General features: G+C 33.7%; 1 protein-coding gene across 1 annotated transcript in view; it reads right to left on the bottom strand.

Annotated features, from left to right (window-relative positions):
• LOC114324772 (glutamate receptor ionotropic, NMDA 3B-like) overlaps positions 1–19,267 on the bottom strand; it is a 424,994-nt gene extending 405,727 nt beyond the window's left edge. The window contains 1 exon segment of the mRNA XM_050647354.1: positions 19,060–19,267. Within this exon segment, the coding sequence (XP_050503311.1) occupies positions 19,060–19,145 (86 nt within the window). The 5' untranslated portion in view covers positions 19,146–19,267.
• Positions 19,268–26,200: the final 6,933 nt, after the last annotated feature.

Genomic DNA, 26,200 nt, shown 5'->3' with positions numbered 1-26,200 from the left:
TCGAACTAAAATTACTACGGGTTTCTTCAGAGATAGAGCATTAGATATACAATCCGTTACTGTAGAAAAGTGAGGATCGAAAAAATTTTGATTTAATACACTTTTCTTCGGAACGTGCGATGTGTAGGCTTGTCGCATGACAAAAATAAGTAATCCAAACAGCCTGGCTGACGGATTTGGTCGGGCTGTGGTCTTACTATTCCAACATCATGACAAATTTTATCGTGCCAGAACTTGTGTAGCGTTGCCTGATTTTTGACTTCAACACGGATGAATAATTGTTAGTAATCTATACTGGTTGCTTTTTTAAAGCGGTGGACACAAATTACGTGTTAACTATGCTAATGTCTATAATATAGGGTACATAATTTACCACCTGGTGCTGTATATTTTAACATGTTGCATTTTTTGTAGTCCCATTTATGACTTTAGAAATTTAAAGTGTCAATTTTTGCAGTAAAGAGCGTCATGTCTTCTTTATTCATTAAGCTATACAATTAAATAATCTATTTATAGACAAATGATTATTATTAACTATGAGAATTTACTACTTGGTATATTTTAAAACGTTGCACTTTTTGTACTCCCAATTATGACGTTAACAATTAAAAAATTCGGCTTATACACATTACGTTTCAGCAAACTGTAATTAAAATAATAATTTTACGTTGTGTCAGATAGTTATGTCAGGACAAGTGTAAAGCTGACCCCGACAAAAATGGTCGGGGAGCTTTGTCTGGTTTTATGGTTTTATGAGGGCGTGTGCATACGGTGTTAATAATATACTAGGAAATATATTTGAAAAGTGATAAAAGTACTACTTAAACAAACTGAAGAATAAACAAAAACAATAGAAAAATACAGATCAAACAAAATAAACACAATTGGAAAATAATAATATATATGATTACCAATCTGTAAAAAAAAAGAACGGATCTACAAAATTATAAAGTAATTTTGTACTAGATTCGAACTACCTCTATCCTACAAATATGTAATGACCACTTAGCTGTCACATCAGATGAACTGGAAAAAGCAATATTACAACTAAAAGATGCCAAAGCTCCTGGACGTGACAGTGCATTATGCTGAACCCATAAAACTATTTAACACCGACGGTACTCAACGCCTAATCAAAATATTTAATGACATATTATATTTAAAAAGTGTAATATCAAGAATATGGCTAAAGTCGACGTTTATTGCTGAACCAAAGAAAATAAAATCTGCAGTGATTTCCGGACCATCAGCTTAAGAGCCATATTTTAAAATTATTTCTTAAAATTCTACATCAAAGGATATAATGTACAGGGTGTAACGAAAATACAGGTCATAAATTTAATCACATATTCTCTGACCAAAAATAGTTTGATTGAACCTAACTTACCTTAGTACAAATGTGCATATAAAAAAAGTTACAACCTTTTGAAGTTACAAAATGAAAATCGATTTTTTCCAGTATATCGAAAACTATTAAAGATTTTTTATTGAAAATAGACATATCGCATTCTTATGACAGTAGCATCTTAAGAAAAAATTATAGTGAAATTTGGACACCCTATAAAAATTTTATGGGGGTTTAGTTCTTTAAACCCCCCAAACTTTTGTGTACGTTCCAATTAAATTATTATTGTAGTACCATTACTTAAACACAATATTTTTAAAACTTTTTTGGCTCTTAATACTTTTTCAAAAAGTCAGTTTTTATGGAGATATTTTGAATATTTGTCAAATCCACCACATATTTGTATATGGTTAAGTACGATTATGGAGACTTGCTAATAATATGAAAATGTATGTATGATTTACATTTTTAGGTATATTTTGAACCGTATTAAAAACGAAGCCATATCTCGATAAAAGGTGCCTTCTCGAAAAAATACAAAGAGGCAAAAAAGTTTTAAAAACACTGTGTTTAACTAATGGTACCGCAGCAATATTTTAATTGGAACGTACACAAACATTTGGGGGGTTTAAAAGAACAAAACCCCCATAAAATTTTTAGGTAAACATATTAAAAAATAAGCCTCAACTCGATAAAAACTGCCTTATGAAAAAAATACTAAGAGACAAAAAAGTTTTAAGAATATTAAATTTAACTAATGGTACCACAATAATAATTTAATTAAGACGTACACAAAAGTTTGGGGGGTTTAAGGGAACAAAACCCCCATAAAATTTTTATGGGTGCACAAATTTCACTATAATTTTTCTTTAAGATGCTCCTGCCATAAGAATGCCACATATCCATTTTTAATAACAATATCTAATAGTTTTCGATATATTCGAAAAAATCGATTTTCATTTTGTAACTTCAAAGGGCTATAACTTTTTTTATGTGCATATTTGTACTAAGGTTAGTTAGGTTCATTCGAACTATTTTTGGTCCCAGAATATGTGATTTAATTTATAACCTGTATTTTTGTTACACCCTGTATAATAGAAGAAAAAATCAGCCGTATTTACACAGTTTGATTTTCGGAATACAGTGGGTACAAGAGAGGCTCTCTTTAGTATACAAGTGCTATTTCAACGATGCAGAGACGTGAAGTGCTACATAATATTATATACTCCGTCTAATGTATGTACTTACCTTTGCACGTCATCCGCGTCATAGCCCGTGCCGTCACATGATACCAACACGAAATATTTAGGCAGTAGGTGTTTTCTTTTTAGAATCATTTTGCCGAGTACTCTGGAATTACAGTCGACAGACTGTATATTTTTTTATATACGCGTAGAAATAATATTTGAAAATTACTATTAATAGTAACTTAAAAAAATACACAATAATAATATGTTTCATTTAATTTGTATAAATGGATTATAAAGCGATTTTATGAAGCACATTTGTTCGGAATACACTGTACCTGTAATCGAACAAGGTGATAGTTTGGCATAAATTGGTAGCATTTATTTGACAGTTGCGGTGATGACACTTCATATTTGTTTTTATTCTTTACTATAATAAGTATTTGTTTTATTGTATTTATTGTTTTTATTATTAACTTTAACGTAAGATTGTAACCTTTCTATTTCTTCTTTTCTATTTCTAAAGTTTTTATTTATTTACATTGAATATTAATTTGTTTTGTTGTATAATCCACTTCCGCAAAAAATATGTGATAGGTATATTTGATTTAAAATAAATTCAAGTTTTTTTGTAATTGGGCAACAATATCAACTTAGATCTGGGATGTTGATAATGACGTGCAGCGGTAAGTATATTAAACGGACTGTATACATGTATAATACATGCATGTTTAATAGTATGAGCATGTATAATACATGCTTCATTTTTTACTGTAAAGCGTTCGACAGAGTAAGCTGATGGAGATTATTAACCAATATTGGAGTAAACACCTGTGATCTAAGAATTATATCCAATCTTTACTGGAATCTAACATCGTCTATCCTGAAAGAGGCAGGAGAATCCAGTGATACTAAAATCAAACGAGGGGTCCGACAGGGATGTATAATACTGTATGTATATTGCTGTATACCACTGTTTAATATAATATATTCTCAGGAAATCTTTTAAGAAACAATAGATGAAACCGGAATTTGAATTAATGGAGAATGTATCAATAATATAATATACGCAGACGACACGGTGATATTCGCTGACAGTTCTGAAGCCCTCCAGAACAATATGTATGATGTTCTTTAAGAAGAAACAGCAATTTGTACAAATCAGTGTGAACGGTCAACAAACAGAAAGAGTAAAAACATATACCAACCTTGGTACGAACTTCAAAGAAAATTAGGACCATTCCCTAGAAATCAAATGTAGGATAGAGAAAGCAAGATCTACATTTCAAAAAATGGCTAAGCTGTTCAAATATAATGTTTTATCAATACCCATAAAAATAAGGTTACTAAGATATTACTGTTGTAGAGAATTGAGTCGTGGACTCTCGCAGACGCCATCTGCAAGAAAATTGAGGCTTTCGAAATGTGGCTTTATCGTCGAATTTTGTCTAGAGGAGATGAGAGGAGCGATCCACCAAATGAAAGATAATAAAGCGGCTGGCCTGGATGACATACAAACAGAACAAATCAAGAACTTTGGACTAAAAACCGTAAGAGTGGCTCGTAAAAATGATGAATTGCTGCATCCGTACATTACAAATCCCCAAAATCTAGAGGAAAGCTAGAGTGGTAGCCCTTTTAAAACCAGGAAAGGATCCGGCGAATACAAAGAGTTTTAGACCTGTCTCTCTTTTGTGCCACCTTTTCAAGGAATTTGAAAGAATGATACTGAACCGGATCGCTGAATATGTGGAGACTAAAATTATTCCAGAACAAGCAAGATTCAGACACGGAAAGTGCTGCTGCAGTCAAAATCTCACCCAACATATTGAAGATGGTTGGGAACGGAAATAAATAACAGGAGTAGCGTTCATAGAACTAACTTCCGCCTATGACACAGTAAACCATTAACGGCTACTCGCAAAACTCTACGAAACTACAAAGGATGTCCGACTAACAAGGTTAGTAAAATGTCTCCTCCAGAATAGACGCTTTTACGTAAAGCTCCAGTCCAAGAACAGTCGGTGGAGGGACCAAAAAATGGGCTACCACAAGGAAGTGTTCTCAAGCCGATTCTATACAACATATACACCAACGACCAACCCATACACCAACAAACATAGCAATTTATTTACGCTGATGATACAGCTGTGGCAGCTCAGGGAAGAATCTTCAATGAAGTCGAAGTGAAACTGGCAGATGCCCTCGGAGACTTAGCTCTGTACTACGATAAAAACCATCTGAAACCCAATGCCACAAAAACCCAGGTATGTGCTTTCCACCTTAGAAACAAGCATGCCTGAAGGCCGCTGGATGTGGAATGGCGTAGTCAGATGCTGGAACACAACGAGACGCCAAAATATCTTGGCGTCCGTCTGGATAGAACTCTGTCTTATCGATACTACTGTCAAGATGTCAAGAAGAAAGTAAGTGCCAGAAATAATATCATCCGCAAGATAATTAATACAAAATGGGGAGCACAACCACACACTCTCCGCACTCTACCATAGCATTATGTTTTTCGGCCGCGGAGTTTGGAGCAAAAGTATGGAAAAACTCTGCTCACGCAAAGAACGTCGACGTGGCTCTAAATGAAACGGTTCGTATAATATCACGTATATACATAAGGTCACGTCAGAGGTAGAACGAAAAAAGCAGGAGACGGACCGAAGGCACCCCTTATATGACCACCGAACTCAGCCAAGCAGACTAAGATCTCGGAAAAGCTTCCTGAAAATATCAAGATCCATCCCCGAAGCGCCAGAGACGCGCCGAATACCCCTATGGCAAGCGTCAGCTACCGCGACACATTTTCCTCCCTCAGAGGAAATGGCTGCTGGACACAATTTATCGTATCCTACTTGGAAAGCGCTAAACAGACTAAGAACCGACGTTTCACGTTGTGCTAGTAACCTGAAAAAATGGGGATACTAGGAGGACCATACCTGCGACTGTGGCGCGGTTCAGACCAGCCGGCATCTACTATCATGCACAGAGGTGAGAGAGACCTGCACAGAAGAAGACTTAATTATAGCAAATGACAGGGCTATCTCTGTGGCCAACCCTTGGAAATACAGAATTTAACAATGAATAACCATTTTCAATTTCGTTGCAAAACGAAAATACAGCCGAACCATATTCCAGTCCAATCAGAGAGTGCTGCAAGCACCTCTACCGGTTTCGAAACTTATTAGTCTCTCATCAGGAGGCACATATGCTGCCCTCCCTGATCCAACCAAAACAAACCCCAGCGTGCAGTCCCGAATTGCAACGAACGAAATGGCATAGATGCCCTAGCGGCAACTGCTAGCAAAAGACTAAGTTTTCACTCTAATGGCATATAACATATCCCACCAGAATGAAAACAATGGGAACCTTCTCTGGTTACACCTCCGAGGCTTCTACAATTTGCAAGCCATACGGATGCTGAGACTAAGGAAGATGAGGGAATTCTACAATTTACAATTCACGTCACATCTGCTCAGCGCGGTAAAGTTCCAACGAGACTGGTTCCCTTCATACTCCACACAGAGTAAATGTAAATCAAAAATGAATAACCATTTTCAATTTCGTTGCAAAACGAAAATACAGCCGAACCATATTCCAGTCCAATCAGAGAGTGCTGCAAGCACCTCTACCGGTTTCGAAACTTATTAGTCTCTCATCAGGAGGCACATATGCTGCCCTCCCTGATCCAACCAAAACAAACCCCAGCGTGCAGTCCCGAATTGCAACGAACGAAATGGCATAGATGCCCTAGCGGCAACTGCTAGCAAAAGATTTGCAAATTGTAGAAGCCTCGGAGGTGTAACCAGAGAAGGTTCCCATTGTTTTCATTCTGGTGGGATATGTTATATGCCATTAGAGTGAAAACTTAGTCTTTTGCTAGCAGTTGCCGCTAGGGCATCTATGCCATTTCGTTCGTTGCAATTCGGGACTGCACGCTGGGGTTTGTTTTGGTTGGATCAGGGAGGGCAGCATATGTGCCTCCTGATGAGAGACTAATAAGTTTCGAAACCGGTAGAGGTGCTTGCAGCACTCTCTGATTGGATGGTTCGGCTGTATTTTCGTTTTGCAACGAAATTGAAAATGGTTATTCATTTTTGATTTACATTTACTCTGTGTGGAGTATGAAGGGAACCAGTCTCGTTAGAACTTTACCGCGCTGAGCAGATGTGACGTGAATTGTAAATTGTAGAATTCCCTCATCTTCCTTAGTCTCAGCATCCGTATGGCTTGCAAATTGTAGAAGCCTCGGAGGTGTAACCAGAGAAGGTTCCCATTGTTTTCATTCTGGTGGGATATGTTATATGCCATTAGAGTGAAAACTTAGTCTTTCTTCTACAGAATTTAACGTTTTTGGTGTTCCGGACACGGAAAGTAAGTAAGTAAGTAACGTCGAATCCTAAATATATTTTATACCGACCACGTTACCAATCAGGGTGTTTTATTAGAAATACAAAAAGGAAAAGAGCTTTTAATCGCAATAAAAACAGCTAAAATCGAATACCTCAGTTATATCATGCAGAATAGCGAGAGATATGGACTGCTGCAACTAACATTACAGAGAAAAGTAGAAGGAAAACGAGAACCAGAAAGGCAAAGTATATTCTGACTGAAAAATGTACGTACGTGGTTTAACAAAACAACCACAAATCTTTTCAGAGCAGCAGTGCGCAAAGTACAGATTGCCATGACGGTTGCCACCATCCGCAACGGATAGGCACTATAAGAAGAAAATAACAAAATATTGTATACGTTTCCAATTGTTTTGAAAGTGAAAAATAAAGATCATGCATTTGCACATGTTTAACGTTTGTGTACGCCAATGATCCGTTGGCGCATTTTTCTTCTTTAAACTGTTGTTTCTCTCTGAGTGGTATCCTAAGTCAAAGACCGATTTAGAGGCAATAAAATTAATTGCTATTGGAAAAGGCATTTTGGTAAATGCCGAGGAATTACCAGAAATTAATTGTAAAATTCCAACACGTTTGTTTTCTCTTTCAAAATGTACTTTACGAGACCGTTAATGATTTTATTTGAAACGAAATCATTATATCCAGGAAACTAACTGTAAGGGTTTTTACTTTTGTGTTTTTTTATATCTTTTCTTTCTAACGCGCTGTTCTTTTTAAATTTTTTGATATGTTTTAAAAGGCTGCATTTCATGTTTTAATGTATCTTTTGTCAAATCGATAAGTAGTCCGTTCTTTAACGGTAAAATATTGCAAAACCTCTAAATTTTAAAGAACCGCTTGGATTGACATGAAATTTGGCATACACATAGCTAACAAGTTAAAGAAAAAAAGTGATATTGTGCCGATATGTCCTTTTGCCCTGGGGGTGGTTTTCACCCCCTGTTGGGGGTGAAAAAATATTCGTCCAAAGAAAGTCAGGAAATGGATAAACTGGCTAATTTTAAGTAACTTTGGTTCTATAGAGTTTTTTCACTAAGTCAATATTTTCGAGTTATTTGGCAGTGAATATGTTCATTTTTTCAACAAAATAACCACGCTTTTAGACGGTTTCTCGCAAATAACTCAAATAGTAAGTATTTTGTCGAAAAAACATTCTTAACAAAAATATAGCCTGTAAAAAATTTTAAAAAATGGTGTATATATCACGTCTCTACACCTAGTAGAAGCAGAGTTATAGCTAATGAAAAATAGGTTCATATTCGTCAAATTCCAAATGGAATAATTTAACATGAAATAACCAAAAATAAAGCATATTTCGGGGAAAACTCATTACAGCTTATTTAAAGCATTTAAAAAATGCTTCATTTTTGTTTTATAAAAAAAATTTCTAGCATCAAAATTAAACAAGTTACGCTCAAAATAAAGTTAGTCCCTTTTGGTTTTGGTAAAAAAATCGAGAAAATCACCCCCTAATTAGTATCTTAAATGAACTTAATCGTTACGACTTCCCAAGTTTCTTGACTCGTGTATATATTGTTTATATGATCTGGAAGTTTCATCGGTTCAAAGTCCTTATTATTGAAAGGGCTGTAGTTAAAAGGGGTTGAACGAGTCAATGATCACGAATGTATGCAAATTTAGAAACACCAAATCTTCATCAATTTTTGTCTAACAGAAAAACAAAAAAACACATGATATTCAGAAAAGCAAATGTGACTTTTTTGTTTTTCGAGATTTTTGGTATCTCTAACAATTTTTAAGTTATTTTGAATAAAAGCATATTTTTCAAAATTTAAATTTTTAAAAATTTTACTTTGAAACCAAATTTTTTTAAAAATAAGCACTTTGAATCGATGAAACTTACAGATCATATAAACACAACATAAGTAAAATAATTTGTGGAGCGGTAACGACTAATTTATTTTAAGTTGCTAATTAGGGGGTGGTCTTCCCGATTTTTTTTTTGCAAAAACAAAAGGGACTAACTTTATTTTGAGCGTAACTTGCTTAAATTTAATGTTAGAAACTTTTTGTAAAAAGAGAAATAAAGCTTTTTTTAAATACTTTAAAAAAGCTATAATAGGTTTTCCCCAAAAAGTGCTTAATTTTTTGGATATTTCACGTCGAAATATTCTATTTGAAATTTGTTGAATATGAATCTATTTTTCATTGGCTATAACTCTGGTTCTGCGAGATCCAGAGACCTAACGCGTACACTATTTTTTTACTTTTTTCTAGGCTATATTTTTACTAAGAACGTTTTTTCGACAAAATACTTACTTTTTGAGTTATTTGCGAAAAACCGTCTAAAAATGTGGTTATTTTGTTGAAAAAATGAACATATTCACTTTCAAATAACTCGAAAAGTGTTGACTTAGCGAAAAAGCACTATAGAACAAAAGTTACTTAAAATTAGTCAGTTTACCCATTTCCGGACTTAGTTTGGATATATATTTTTTCACCCCCAAGAGGGGGTGAAAGTCACCTCCAGGGCAAAAGCACACATCGGCACAATATCACTTTTTTTCTTTGACATGTAAGCTATACGTATACCAAATTTCATGTCAATCCAAGCGGTTCTTTAAAATTTAGAGCAAAAACCGTGAAAGAATGGACTAAAGTCAGTGTAATACTCAAAATGAATAGGCTCTAACAGACAAGAAACAGTATCTAACCGAGTTTACCTGTGAAAAAATCATTTCACGTAAAAATCTTATACAGGTCTCTAAAGATTCTAAAAAGGTTTTAAGTCCCTTAAGGGGCTACATATTGAAAAGTGAGGTGACAAAAGCTATAGATCAAACGAAAGATGGAAAAGCAACAGGATGCGATGAAATACCAGTCGAATTTTTAAAAGTTTTTAACGAGAACAACATGAATGTAGTATTGGAACTGTTTAATAAGATATACGATACTGGTCAAATTCCATCGGACTGGTTGAAATCTACATTTGTGCCCCTTCCCAAGAAATCCAATTCTAAGACGTGTAGCGAATATCGCCTTATAAGTTTAATGAGTCACACCCTTAAAGTATTATTGCGTATTATCCATTCCAGAATACGAGCAAAATTAGAACACAGCATAAGTAAAACACAGTTCGGTTTTAGATGCGGTTTTGGAACTCGAGAGCCCCTATTTGCAATACAAGTCTTGATTCAAAAATGCCTGGATCAACAGAAAGATGTTTACGCCTGTTTTATCGACTATGAGGAAGCATTCGATACTATCAAACATGACAAACTCATAGAACTATTACATCTTTCAGGACTTGACACTAAGGACATCCAGATTATAAAAAATCTATATTGGAATCAAACAGCCCACATAAAGAATGGACATATGGTGAGTGAAAACATAACCATTTCTATAGGGGTTAGACAGGGCTGTATTCTTTCGCCACTGCTTTTCCACCTGTACACGGAACAAATATTTCTAGAGGCACTGGAAGAGTACAATGAGGGCATCAAGATTAATGGCGTACCAATAAGTAATTTTCGATATGCAGATGATACTGTTATACTGGCCGATATCATCGAAGATTTACAGATGATGCTAAATAGAATAAATTCAACTGGCAACCGATTTGGACTAAAGATTAATAGAAAGAAAACTAAATTTATGGTGATCAGTAAAAAGAACATTCAACATATCGACCTGAATATTGAAGCCGAACGTATTGAAAGAGTACACCGATTTAAATATCTGGGATGTACAGTAAATGATAAGTGGGACCCAGACGTAGAGATTAGGATCCGAATTGAAATAGCAAGATCCAAATTCATAAAAATGAGAAAGCTCTTAATCAACCGCAACCTAAGCGTTAACCTCCGATGGCGGAGTACTTTACGGAGTAGAAGGGTGGACGTTAACAGCAGCAACTATAAAGAAGTTAGCGACTCTAGAAATCTGGCTGTTTCGACGCATACTGAGAATACCTTGGACAGACAGAGTGACCAACACAGAGGTATTGAGACGAATGGGTTAAGAGGTGGAACTGTTAACAACTGTTAAAAGAAGGAAAGCGTCATACTTGGGCCATGTGTTCCGTAATGATAAGTACAGTCTGCTACAGCTTATCATGGAAGGCAAGATTGAAGGTTGAAGAGGTTTGGGCAGAAAGAAGAAATCCTGGCTGAGAAACTTGAGAGAACGGTTTCAAATACCAGAAGCTGCGAACATAATACATGCGGCACAAAACAGAGAAACCTATCGTTTGATCGTCGCCAACCTTCGGTAGAAGACGGCACATAAAGAAGAAGGGGGGCTACATACAATCGCAGAGCTTTTTCGATCTAGAAAAAATCATAATCAGTGCCACAGTATAAAGAGGGACAGAAGAACCACTCTCCGAAAATTGGAAGTAAAATCTGTAGTCGCGCATGGCGACCGCGCAATGTTGGTAGTCGCTTATGCCTCACTCTCGCATTGCTATTCGCATAGAAACGTACTAGACCAGGGCGCATCTGTAAAAATATTAGTACATTTGGACGTTGAGAGGTGACTCAAATTTTTTTGCAGAAATTGCTTTAAAATAAATCAAATAATAATATTTGAGTTATCCTCCCTCTCAAAAAGGTCCGGAACATTGTTTAAATAATCAAAATGTCAAAAAATTAAGGAAAAATTCGATATTTTTCTTGGTTTTTTGATTATAACTTTAAAAGTATTCATTTTTGAGGAAAGTTGTACTGACATAAAAGTTGCGTAATTAAATTTTCTACAATATAGAATTAGTTATAAATTTAAAAAATAGTCACCCTAGTTGCAAAATGGCAATAATTGCGAAAAAACCATACAAGAACAAGTATTGGCATTTTACGTTTTTCATCCATTTATGCTACACTTACGACCTTCACATTTCACCCAGAAAAACTTTATAGTACAGTAAAACAATACTGTAAATTTTATTAAGATCGGTTCAACAGATTTTGCAAAATAAATTTTGCAATCCAGCTTTCGCAAAAAAAATTCATTTTTTCAAAATGTTACAGGACTGAAAATAAAGCAGATAGCAAGTTGATTTTTTTTTTGCTTATAGAACTGTACTGTACCTTTCAATTGCAATTTTCAAAATTAAAATCGATTGATTAATAACCAAGGCGTCAGAAAATTTTTGAAATAAACAATAATTTTTGGTGCTACGCGCAGGACAGCGATGTTCGATTCACACAAGTTGAGTTCCTCCAAAATTTCTTCCAATCTTTATCTAATATATTATTTTCTTACTCTATATTTTGTTGTATTTTAATATTTTAATTCCACAAAAATCAAACTAATTTTATTATTGTTTGTGAAATATTGTTTAAACAATTGCATATGTTTAAAAATAATAAACTTTTATTATTTAAGTTAAAATATATGAACAAAGAAAGTTTTTGCTAATAAAAGTGTGATTTCAAAGGATAGAGCATGTGTTTTTATTTTGCAATAAAAAAATTTATTTATTTATATCGAAATGTAATAAAAATTAAAATGTATCAATCATTATCAAAGGTCATTGGAATGCCCAATCAGAGCAAACTATCCGCTGTCCTGCGCGTAGCACCAATAACACAGGCCTACAGAAAAAAAAATTGTTTTGGTGCCGTGAATCCTTAAGCTGATTTTTACTATATTATGGGCGATAAATCGAAATATGGATTTCGTTTTTTTGTATCAGCTCTAGTTTTCTGAATATGACAAAATCCGAAATTAGAGCTTTAATATTTGAGATAATGAAGAATGTGCTATTCAAAGGAATGTACATTGCTAATTAAACTTATTCCTCAGTATATATTTGTTGTCCTCACTGTATTATGCCTTATTTATGCAAGAAATAATACTTTAATATCGTTACATTACTATTTTATAAGGAAATAAAACAGCTTGGAGAGTATTTTTAAACTTTTAAAATGATACATTTACCACTTGTAAACCCATTCAGCCTCCACCTAATAATGGCTCATAGCCCATGGATCATGCTTTTTTTACATAGGAAGGAAGCTTTCCCAGATAAGTATGGAAAAACTGAAAGCTGGAATCTTTGATGGACCACAGATCAGACTTTTTGCAGAGGATCCGGCTTTTGTGGGGTCAATGGATGAGGTAGAGAAAAAAGCTCGGCTTTCATTTGTGGATATTATGAAAAACTTTCTGGGAAATCACAAAAGTGAAAACTATGCTGAGCTGGTAAACCGTTTGCTGAATAACTTCCAATCACTTGGATGGAATATGAGCATCAAAGTCAACTATCTTCACAACCTGTATCTTCACCACCTGTACCGTTTCGCTGAAAACTTAGATGACACAAGTAATGAGCAAGGTGAGAGACTTCACCAAGAGATAAAAACCATTGAGGACCGCTAACAAGGAAGATGGGGGGCATGGGCAGCCTATGGAAAACTCCAAGACATCTTTAAAAGCGATATACCAATTTCTTTAAAACGTAAAACATCTGACCAATGTGTGTTGCCTGTGGTGACTTATGGTGCCGAAACTTTGACTACAAATTCTAAAATGCTGCAAATAGCTCAGAGGAAAATGAAAAGGTCAATGCTAACTATATTGCTTCGTGACCGAGTTGGAAATTAAGACTTAGACTAAGAACATGAGTTACCGATATAATTTCCCGAATTGCCACCCTGAAATGGAATTGGGCCTGGTACGTCGCCAGAATCAGTGATTGAAGGTAGACGAAGAGATTACTTGAGTGGAGGCCGAGATTAGATAAAAGAAGTAGAGGAAGACCGACTACTCGTTGGACTGACGATCTCAAGAAAATGTCAAGGAGTTGGATGGGAAGTGCTCAAAATGGAGCACAATGGACAAAAATGAGGGAGGCCTATGTTAAGCAGTGGACGCAAAGGGCTGGATGATGAAATGGCTTAAAATATAGGTATTTTTTAATTGTTTGGTTTTTATTTTAATTTATTATATCCATATCAGCATATTCGTATTTTAATGCATAACAGCTGGCATGACCTACGTTATGTTGAAAACTAGAGCTGATAGAGCAAAACTAAGGCCATATTCGGAATCAGCACCCCAATTTTACCCAAAATCAGCTCTAAACACTTCGGCACCAAAAACACTGTAGGCCTGTGTAATTAATGTTTATTTAAAAAAATTTCTGACGCCGTGGTGTTAATCGATTTTAATTTTGCAAAATTGCAAATGAAAGGTACAGTACACTTCTATAGGTAAAAAAATTTTTAACTTGCTATCTGCTTTATTTTCAGTCCTATAACATTTTGAAAAAATGAATTTTTTTTACGAAAGCTGGATTGCAAAATTTATTTTGCAAAATCTGTTAAACCAATCTTAATGAAATTTGCAATATTGTTTAACTGTATTATATAGTTTTTCAGGGTGAAATATGAAGGTCCTAAGTATAGCATAAATGGTTGAAAAACGTAAAATGCGAATACTTGTTTTTGTATATTTTTTTCACAATTATGGCTATTTTGCAACAAGGGTGACTATTTATTAAATTTTTAACCAATTCTATATTGTAGGAAATTTAATTACGCAACTTTTATGTCAGTACAACTTTTCTCGGCAATGAATACTTTTAAAGTTATAATCAAAAAACCAAGAAAAATATGGTATTTTTCCTTAATTTTTTGACATTTTGATTATTTAAACAATGTTCCGGACCTTTTTGAGAGGGAGGATAACTCAAATATTATTATTTGATTTATTTTCAAGCAATTTCTGCAAAAAAAAATTGAGTCACCTCTCAACGTCCATCTCAAAACAGATGCGCCCTGGACTATACGGCTTTTAACAGGGAAAACTCGCATCCACCACTGGTGAATTACCAATTGCGTACTGTCGGTATTACTTCCTGAGATCAAAGCGCCGACAGAAGAGTGATTTTACTGTGGAACCTCTATATACTGTGTCAGTGCTCTTAACTGCATAACCATTTTAATGAAGGTGGACGTTAAGTTAAAATGTTGACAATGGTTGAAAAATACAAAGTTTGTAATATCCACAGGTTTATACCTAACATATTAAGCCACCAAAATATGTAGGTAAAAACTGTTAAGAGTTGTACAAATATTAAAAATTTAAATTGTTACCTATGTTTAATTATTTATTATGAAAATTGCAAGCTGCAATGGATACATATCTGGGAATAAAACAAATACATAATAAAGGATGAAACGAAGAAAATATTAAAAGGATAATAAAGGAAAACTTTAAGTTCTCGCACGTCGTGCGGGAAGTGCAATTTTCGTGCAAAAAAGTGCAATTTTCGGAAACGAAATGCGTACGGGAAAGTGGCTGTTTTAGCACGGCCGTAGAAAAACAATATTTAAGTGTTGTAATGGTCAGGAAAAGAAGTTTTCCACCTACCTCTATCGAAAGTATACATTTCCTGACCTGATTGTACATAGCAAAGTCGTACTTTTCCTCCCTAAGGAAAAAATTAAAGGTGACGTCATGATATGTCATTGATGAAATAACTTATTGACGCTCTATGCAATATTCTATTTTTTATTACGTAATTATATATACATTTTAACGTTTATTTATAGAACACTTTGTATTTTGCAGAATGGTAAAAAACAGTAAATTGTTATTTTTATATAACAATGTTTACATTAATAAATTGACTAATATTTGACAGTTGATAGTTATACACTACCTACTTGTTAGTTTTAGTTCTCTAATAAATTTTGTTAGTTACATACATAAATTATGTATTTAAAAATGAAAAATGACTTGTTATTTGAGGAAGGTGAAAAAATAATATATGTATAACATGGGAGTAAAGTGCCTTTTCCTCCCTTGAATGATTACTGCCCTCCTACGCGTCGGTCAGTAAACTTCATTCTCGGGAGGAAAAGTAGCACTTTCCTCCCTTGTTATACAAATAGCTATTTTTTTAGAGGGAGTTTAATTTATTCTACTTTCCCGCACGCCGTGCGGGAAAATTTAAGTGCTCGCACGTCGTGTGGCAAAGTGAAAATTTCGGAAACAAAATGCGTGTGGAAAATTAGCTGTTTTAGCACGGCTGTAGAAAAATAACATTTCGTTAATTTTAAGCCGCTTTGATATAAGAAGGCAAATTGCCGTAGGCCGTGTAAAAATATAGCGCGTGTAACGACGTGTTAAGGCTAATAAAAATTTAGCCAGTAAAAATAAAAAATAAATTGTAATGAATCTCTAAAATTTTATTGACATATTGAAAAGCTCTCCTCTCCTGAAAGCTTGATATATTTGACATATCAACATTTAGCAAATAACCACAGAAACACAATATTAAATATAATTTAATTTAATAGTCGGTTGGTGTAAATCATTGTTTATTGTAATATAAGTATCGAATAATTCGATTCGACAATGACATATTGAGTTTTCAATGATTTTGATTTAAATTTATACGCATTTAGCATAAGAATACATTTCCATCAAAATCTGCATGGGACTGACAGATTGACTCGTGCGAGATTTAAAGTAGAATGCTTGTACATGGAAATTTCCGAATTTATCTCTTGCTAACAAATAATTTTAATAGAGATTTATGTTATGGTAGAGCTTTGTAAAGTGTTTACACGTTAACGAACACAAACATATACAGAGTGAGTCTGTAATTTGGAATAAATTCAATATCTCAAATATTAATAATTGTTTTTTTTGAAAATTGCTCAGATCCGTCGATTAGTATTTCAAATTGTACTTTTTGACATACAATAATAATAATGTATACAGGGTATCCCAATTTAGAGATATGACGTCATCGTTGATTTTCTTAAATCTCAACACTGTCATTTTGATAGCTATTTTGATAGGATGTGTAAAGTTATGCATAACTATCAAATTTTTGTTCTCTACCATTTACAAGATAATGAAAAATAACAGTTAGGTCTGTGATTTGGAATAAATTCAATAATTCAAATACTAATTGTTTTTTAAAAAAAATGCTCAGACCCGTCGATTAGTATTTCACATTGTCATTTTTAACCTACAATAATAATGTATACAAGGTGTCTCAATTTAGAGAAATGACGTCATCGTTGATTTTCTTAAAAAGCAACACTATCATTTTGATAGCTATTTTGATAGGGTGTGTAAAGTTATACATAACTGCAAAATTTCAAATTTTTATTCCCTACCATTTACAAGATAATAAAAAATAACAAAGTTATGAAAAACAAGTAATCAAATAATAATTGAATTTAATTATTTCAAATAAGCAAATGCTTATAATGTTGCCCTCAATATTTGAAATTTTGCAGTTATGTATCACTTTACACACCCTATCAAAATAACTATCAAAATGACAGTGTTGCTATTTAAGAAAATTAACGATGACGTCATATCTCTAAAGTGGGACACCCTGTATACATTATTATTGTATATCAAAAATGACAATTTGAAATACTAATCGATGGGTCTAAGCATTTTTCCAAAAAACAATTAGTATTTGAATTATTGAATTTATTCCAAATCACAGACACAGCTTTGTTATTTTTTATTATCTTTTAAATGGTAGAGAATAAAAATTTCATATTTTGCAGTTATGTATAACTTTAAACACCCTATCAAATATCTATCAAAATGACAGTGTTACCGTTTAAGAAAATCAACGATGACGTCATATCTCTAAATTGGGACACCCTGTATATATTATTATTGTATGCCAAAAAGGACAATTTGAAATACTAATCGACGGGTCTGAGCATTTTTCAAAAAAACTATCAGTAGTTGAGATATTCAATTTATTCCAAATTACAGACTTACTCTGTATATAAATTCTAATAAAAATATTAGAATTCGTAATCATATACAGATCCCAGAGCACGCCAAATAGAATTCTATTTTGCTGACGTCACAAAATAGAATTTCATAATGGGAGAATCGGGGGAGATAGGGAGATACGATTTTGCCGAAGCTCTTCAACCAAGCTCTAGAAGACATTTTCAAGAGATTACAATGGAAGAATATGGAATCATCATTAACGGCCAATACTTAAATCACCTAAGATACGCTGACGATATCGTCATTATCGCTACAGACAAGGAGCAACTACAAATAATGATACAACAACTAGACCACGAAGCCAGTAAAGTTGGATTAAATATGAATTACAGCAAAACAAAAGTGATAACAATTCAAGAGGATGAGTTAAGAATCGTAGTTAAACAAAACCAAATGGAGGAAGTGAATGAATACATATACTTGGGACAAATAGTAAAATTGAATAGAGACAACCAAACAGCAGAAATAAAGAGACGAACGAAGTTAGCGTGGGCCTCTTTTGGTAAGCTCAGCTTCATATTGAAGAATAAAAAATACCTTCAATATCTAAAAACGAAACTCTACGACCAATGTATTCTTCCGGTCCTTATATATGGATGTCAAACATGGACGTTCACAAAAGCGAATATGGACAGAATTGCGAAAATACAAAGAGCAATGGAAAGACAAAGATCAACGTAAGACTGTCAGATAGAAAAAGGAATTCCTGGGTAAGAAATATCACAAAAGTTAAAGATGCTACTCGTCAAACAGCTAAACTAAAATGGAAATTCGCCGGTCATACTATAAGACAAAAAGACGAAAGATGGAATAAAATTATTACAGAGTGGAAACCATGGACATATAAACGAAAGAGAGGAAGACCACAGATGAGATGGTAGATGACCTAAAACACCAAGCAGGCTCAAAATGGATGCACATGGCTCAGGATGGAGAAAGATGGAGGAACGAAGGGGAGGCCTATGCCCAATATTGGATGTCGCAAGGCTAATAGATAGATAGAATGGGAGAATCAACGGTTGCTAAGCAACGTGACGTCACTAAAATATAATTCTATTTGGCGTGCTCCCGCACCAGGTACCAGGTTATCCACAAGGAAGAATTTTATGTAGCTTAAATGTTGACTAAATATCTTACATTAGAAAATTAATTATGAAATTGAAAGGATGGATATAATCCCTAAGAATAAGGGCCTGGGGCACTATATCACTCTTACGAGGCACGTGGATTGCTAAATGAAAAGACTATGTCTTCACATTGAGAACGATTAGTGGCAACTTCCCGCTTGCCTATCTAATTGGCTATCTATTTCTACATCTTGTATAATTTGTGTAACAAATTAACAACTAAAAGATCTTACCTTGCATACTCGCTAATAAAACTGATCTCTCTGCCATTATTCTTCCAGCACCCATTATTCTGTCCATTCAAAAGATTATCTAGCATCCATTCCGGGCTTTGGCTTAACACCTGCTTTAAAGTATACACCAACAACCGCACAGCACCTTTAACCAAATGTCTATCTACTTTAACCGGAAGTGGTTTAACACTAAGTAGTCCGGGCGGGAGTTGATCCTAAAACAATACCAAAATTATTAATATAGGATATAAGATATATCCTTAAGAGCACACAGTACTCACAGTAGCGATCAACAGGTAGCAACAAACGCGGTCCAAGATTGCGAAAGTTCTGCGAACTTTCAAAAGTGAGGCAATAGTGCGTCGGTAATTCGACACTGACAGTGACGTTTATACTATCAAAAACAATAATTTTTATACATACAGAAAGAGTCTGTAAAGTGGAATAAATTCAATATCTCAAATACTAATTGTTTTTTTTGGAAAATGCTCAGACCCGTCGATTAGTATTTCAAATTGTCCTTTTTGACATTCAATAAAAATGTATATGTGTTGGTGTCCCAATTTAGAGATATGACGTCATCGTCGATTTTCTTAAATGGCAACACTGTCATTTTGATAGCTAATTTGATAGGGTTTGTAAAGTTATACATAACTGCAAAATATCAAATTTTTATTCTCTACCATTTACAAGATAAGAGAAAATAACAAAGTTATATCTGTAATTTGGAATATATTCAATAATTAAAATACTAACTGTTTTTTTTGAAAAATGCTCAGACCCGTCGATTAGTATATCAAATTGTCATTTTTGACATATAATAATAATGTATACAGGGTGTCCCAATTTAGAGATATGACGTCATCGTTGATTTTCTTAAATGGCAACACTATCATTTTGATAGCTATTTTGGTAGCGTGTGTAAAGTTATACACATCTGACAAATTTCAAATTTTTATTCCCTACCATTTACAAGATAATAAAAAATAACAAAGTTATGAAGAACAAAAAGTAATCAAATAATAATTGAATTTATTTATTTCAATTAAGAAAATGCTCATAACGTTGCCCATTGACAATTTGACAATAATTGAGGGCAACATTATGAGTTTTTGCTTAATTTATTGAAATAATTAAATTCAATTATTAGTTGATTACTTCTTTTTCATAACTTTGTTATTTTTTATTATCATCTAAATGGTAGAGAATACAAATTTGAAATTTTGCAGTTGTGTATAACTTTACACACCCTATCAAAATAGCTATCAAAATGACAGTGTTGTCATTTAAGAAAATCAACGATGACGTCATATCTCTAAATTGGGACACCCTGTATACATTATTATTATATGTCAAAAAGGACAATTTGATATACTAATCGACGGGTCTGAGAATTTTTCAAAAAAAACAGTTAGTATTTTAATTATTGAATATATTCCTAATTACAGATATAACTTTGTTATTTTCTATTATCTTGTAAATGGTAGAGAATAAAAATTTGATATTTTGCAGTTATGTATAACTTTACAAACCCTATCAAATTAGCTATCAAAATGACAGTGTTGCCATTTAAGAAAATCGACGATGACGTCATATCTCTAAATTGGGACACCCTGTATACATTATTATTGAATGTCAAAAAGGACAATTTGAAATACTAATCGACGGGTCTGAGCATTTTCCAAAAAAACAATTAGTATTTGAGATATTGAATTTATTCCACTTTACAGACTCTCTCTGTATAGGCGCGAAATGTTGCCAAGTCAGTGACGTTCGATTTCCTTTTATAAAAAAATCGATTTTTATTAGTTCCAATGTGACACAAAATCTAGGCACGGGATAAAAAAGTTTATTTGAAGAAAGTGTATTTTTTGTCTTTCTTAATGGCGGTGCAGGCTCCTATTTTCAATATTTTATTTAGTTATAGAGTAATTTCCACATACTAACATATTTCTGAAATTGGGCTCTGTACCGCCATTCTTTATTATATTACGAATATGTGTGCCAAATATCTCGAAAAAATATTCAAAATTAGAGCCACAATCTTGGAACGCGTTTGTTGCTACCTGTTGATTACTAGTGTTTGCTCTTAATAAAAGTTTGTACAAATGAATAAAAACATTGATTACACAACTTAACCAAATGAAAACAAAATGTAGCCTTATTGTCCAAAATATTTAAGAAAATACTTCAAAGAAGAATAAAAAAAGGCATTTTATCTAGTGACCCAACATTTATTTATTTGGCTTAAAAAGACCAATCTAACATTCAGCAAAGCCACAGAATAATAAACCTAATCAAAGTAGATTTAGGGAAAACATATATTTATGCACTTATGTATATTTGGACATAATAATGCATTCGACAAGGTGCACTAGGAAATATTATTCAAGATCCTGCCAAGGCTCTGCTAAATATTCTTCCAGAGCAGAGACTAAAGAATAGAAAAGACAAAATACAGCCTTGTCGTACCCCATGCAGTAGTTTTACATATTCAATGTATTCAACTTCAATTTACAAGATTTGCGGTATGATTCCATTAAAGGTTGTTAATAACTATTTTTAGATCTTGGTTGCTAATTTCTGTTTATTTTAGTATTTGATAAACGCTTTCATGGTATTTTCACCAGACATACGGATAGTTTGTAATTGACGTCTCTGTATCTCGGGAATAAGATTTGCACTGAGAACAAAACCTTTCTCAACAGACGAAGCAACGAAGCACTAAAAAGCCCAAAATCTAGGAATTTTGTGCAGTAAGATGAATCGTCATGGAACTTTTTGCATTCGATTAGAGAGAGTATCAGGCAACTTTGTGAACTAAATTTATCTAGGGCAAAAAATTTTGTGCATAAGAAAATGCATTTTGAAAGTTCATCTCGAAGAGGTGAAAATGAAAAATTAGAACTTAGGAAATATTGACGGAAATGAGTTGAATTTTTATACTCGGGGGTTTTTGAGGATCGCTGAGCACGAATTTCATATCGGCGATGGTCTTCAAGGTACCTGGTGCCCCCGGTGGAACTCGTCGCCTAGAGTTTTATGTTATAATCATTAAAAATCAGTCAATACCAATTAGTCGGGGGTTTTTGGGGTCGCCGGCCACGAATTTAACGTTGGCGATGGGATCCAAGAGACATGGTGGCCAGGGTGGAACTCGTCGACTGGAGTTTTATGTTATAATCATTCAAAATCAGTCAGTAACCATTATTCTGAGGGTCTTGGGGTCTCTGAACAAAAGTTTCATGTGGTCAATGGTCTCCAAGATACCTGGTGCCCAGGGTGGAGCTCGTCGTCTGGAGTATTATGTTATAATTATTCCAAATCATTTAAAACCCTCACCTAGAGTTTTTAGTTATAATTATCCAAAATCAGCCAAAAACTATTACCCTGGGGGTTTTGGGGGTCGGTGAGTACGAATTTCATGTCGGCTATGGTCTCCAAGGTACCTGGTGCCCAGTGTGGAACTCGTCGCCTGGAGTTTTATGTTATAATAATTAAAAATCAGTCAATATTCATTACACGGCGGTTTTTGGGGCCGCTGACCACGAATTTAATGTCGGCGGTGGTCTCCAAAATACCTGGTGCCTAAAGTGGAACTCGTCGCCAAAAGTTTATAGTTATAATTATTCAAAATTAGTCAAAAACTATTACCCTGGTGGTTTTGGGGTTCCCTGAGCACGAATTTCATGTCGGCGATGGTGCCCAAAGTACCTGGTGCCTAGGGTTGGAACTCGTTGCCTAGCGTTGTATGTTATAACCACTCAAAATCAGTCAATAACCATTACTAGAGGGGTTTTTGGAGTCGCTAAACACAATTTAATGTTGGCGGTGGTCTTTAAGGTACCTGGTTCCAGGGTGCAACTCGTCGCCTGGAGTTTTATGTCATAATTATTCAAAATCAGTGAAAAACTATTAATCTGGGGGTTTTGGGGGTCGCTTAGTACGAATTTCATGTCGGCGATGGTCTCCAAATTACCTGGTGCCTAGGGTGGAACTCGTCGCCTGCAGTTTTATGTTATATTCATTTAGAATCAGTCAATATCCATTATTTCGATGTTTTGGAGGTCACTAAATATATTTTTCATTAACAATTTTTCTTAAAACACTTTTATATTTTATCCTAAAAAATTATCTATTTAAAAATTATTTTAAAATTTTGTCGCTTTTAAAGCAGTTGTCGTTAAATTTTGACATTAATGACATTTACGAAATTTTGACATAATTGGCATTTCAAGGGTAATTAAGTTATATCAGCGATTTTTTGTGTTTTCTGCGGTATTATTTTAATTTTTAGATTTCTAGTCTGCTTTTATATAAAAAGGGCCGATATGATCAACCAAAAAAAAGATGTATATGGTGATTTTTCTATTGACTTTCTTGGGTGTGAATCTGTCTTTTTTTTACTGCTCCTGGTTTAAAAACAAAGCATAGTATATATGTGAATACTTCCAAGCTACACTTTTATGTAGTTCGGTTCTTTTAAAAAATTTGTATTAATTATCAAAAAACATCTAAAAAGTGATACCGTATTTAAAGCAAAGTAAGTTTTTATTGTTGGTGTTTTGAAAAAGTCATATATTTTATACTTATTAGTTTTGTTAATTACAGAATAAATAATAATATTATAATACCAAGCCGTTTAAGATTGGTATTAAAGGAATTTTCATTATCTACAGTCTATAGCTGCGCTGTTTTATAATTTTCTTTTTCGAAATTGCGGAAGAGAGAAATTTGTGTAACTTCAAGTAAGTAAATATATTTTTTCATTTTATTTTATTTTTTATTAATTTTTTCATTATATTATACAAATAAATTGATTATGAATACGTGCACTAACATTTAATTTAACACGTATTTTTTAGAATATTGTATACCTACCTTGAAGACCATCGCCAACATGAAATTGGTGCCAAGCGAACCCTAAAACCTTCATAGTAATGGTTATTAACTGATTTTGTATGATTATACCATAAAACTCCAGGCGACGAGTTCCACCCTGGACACCAAGTACCTTGGAGGCCATCACCGTCAAGAAATTCATGTTCAGCGGCACCCAAAACTCTCCGAGTAATGGTTAATCCATCTTAATGCACAAAATTCCTAGGTTTAATGCTTTGTTGCTTCGTCTACAACCTAACAGTATTTATGAACGCCAACTGGTTGGGGGGAAATTTTACTTTCACACAGATTGTAAATTTTCTTATGGGTGACTTATGAGGCTTATCGTAAGGTAACGTGTGATGCAAAATTATTGTCGCCATAGGTGGCTGTGAACGACAGAGATAGCTATAAAATGCATGTATATTATTAATTCAGATACACTTTCCAGTTTACGTCAACTTTGAGAGATACTTGTCAGTTTACGTACGTTAACTTTAAAAACACTATAATTAAACATAAATAGTAGTAGAAGAAGCAAAATTTTAACTTTATACGAATTAACAGGTCTTGAGATTGCGTATCTTTTCAATGTGTTTTCAATCTTTATTCTTTGTTTGGAAAAGTTATCATAACAACACTGAATATAGCCGCAGTTGGCCGTGACGTCACACTTCGGCGGTCTTTCAGATCAAAAGAAGACATACGTAATTTTTTGCACGGATAGCTTTGATCCCAATAATTATTGTGGATCGCTCGTTATTATTCGCATTTCTTAGCTCCACGTTTTTTGGAAGTACAATAGACTCAGACTTCAGCCATTCTGCTGGTATTTCTTCAGTGCTGTATGTATATGTTATTAAGTGGTATCTTTGTGATCCTCTACTGTTACTGCATATTAAACTTCTTGCTGCAATATTCTTGGTCCGTAATTTACCTCCTCTTCTTGCTCAAAAATGTTTTCTCTTTAGTCTTCAAACAGTTTCTCTAGATATTATTTCCATATATTCTCTTGGACTTATATCCATTATTGTTGGCTCTCTGATAGATAACCAACAATGGCGATATTTCCTAAAAAATCAAGCGCTGAATATGAGTGGCCCGATCCTTAATAATTAGAATATGGAAAGATCAAGCAATAAAAAGGAATAATAAGCTCACGTTGGCCAATGCCTTTCGTTTCCTATTGCTACATAAACAGCTAAAAAATAGACTTTCAAAAACAGCAAAGTAAGATCAAAGTAAAACAAGGTAACATACAAAAGAATTATATGCGAATCATGGGGAGGATTTAAAAACAAACTGTCAATTCTGAAAAAGCTTATTACAAATGATAGGCTGCTAGAACAAAGAAATGGTGCATATTTAAAATAATTTGGCCACATTTCCAAACAAAAGATGACTCTGAAATTATTGGTAGTAGAAAAAAGGAAAGGTAGAAGGTCGAAGATCAAGAGGAAGATCTTTAATACGTTGATCCAACCCACTGAAGACTCTGGTTGGAAAATCCTACATGAATTCGTCCACTGACACAAAAGATTTTAAATAAACCGATTAAGAAAAAATATATAGTTAAGAAGTTACAGCTTATAAAATGGTATTTAAATAAAGCTTTAAAAATCTTATATTCATAAGACACATACTACTGATTTTACCACACATTGATGCTCTCAAAACTTTTTAAAGAAGACCTCATCTAGAAAAATATATTATAAGGTGGTCAACTATATATGAGTGCCATTCTCACGAACTTTTATATAACATTGCTTTCAAAATGAGGTACTTATTATATGGTACGAAAAAAAAATATATGAAGTAATCTTAGAAATACAACAAAATTAAAAAAGCTTTAAGACGATAGAATGGGGTTTGACACAGTCTTTATTTTTAAATTGGATTATAAATTCATTTTTAACCCTCAGATTTTGGTTTGCTTAACCTTTAACTACCCGCGCATCAAGTTATAACGTAACTACACGCGTGGCGTACTTTATACGCCACAAGAAAATACACTTAAAAACAGCGGATTTGTTTATTTTTTTTGAAAAAATACACTTAGTTGTTTGTTATAAACCTTATTCGGCATCAGTGAATGCTTGGAGTTCCTTCTCAGTAAGCCAATTGGGATTTATAACTGGAACCATGGAATAACTGGATTCCATGGTAAATAAAATAAATAATAAAAATTTTTTTGAAATGTAATTTTTTACAGGAGAAAAAGTATTGTTTATAAAGAAAAATATATTTTGTGTCATAATGA

This window comes from Diabrotica virgifera, chromosome 3, assembly GCF_917563875.1.
Source record: "Diabrotica virgifera virgifera chromosome 3, PGI_DIABVI_V3a".
Taxonomy (NCBI): Eukaryota; Metazoa; Arthropoda; class Insecta; order Coleoptera; family Chrysomelidae; genus Diabrotica; species Diabrotica virgifera.
The sequence above is the reverse complement of the archived record's forward strand: the minus strand, read 5'-3'. Positions and strand labels throughout refer to the sequence as shown.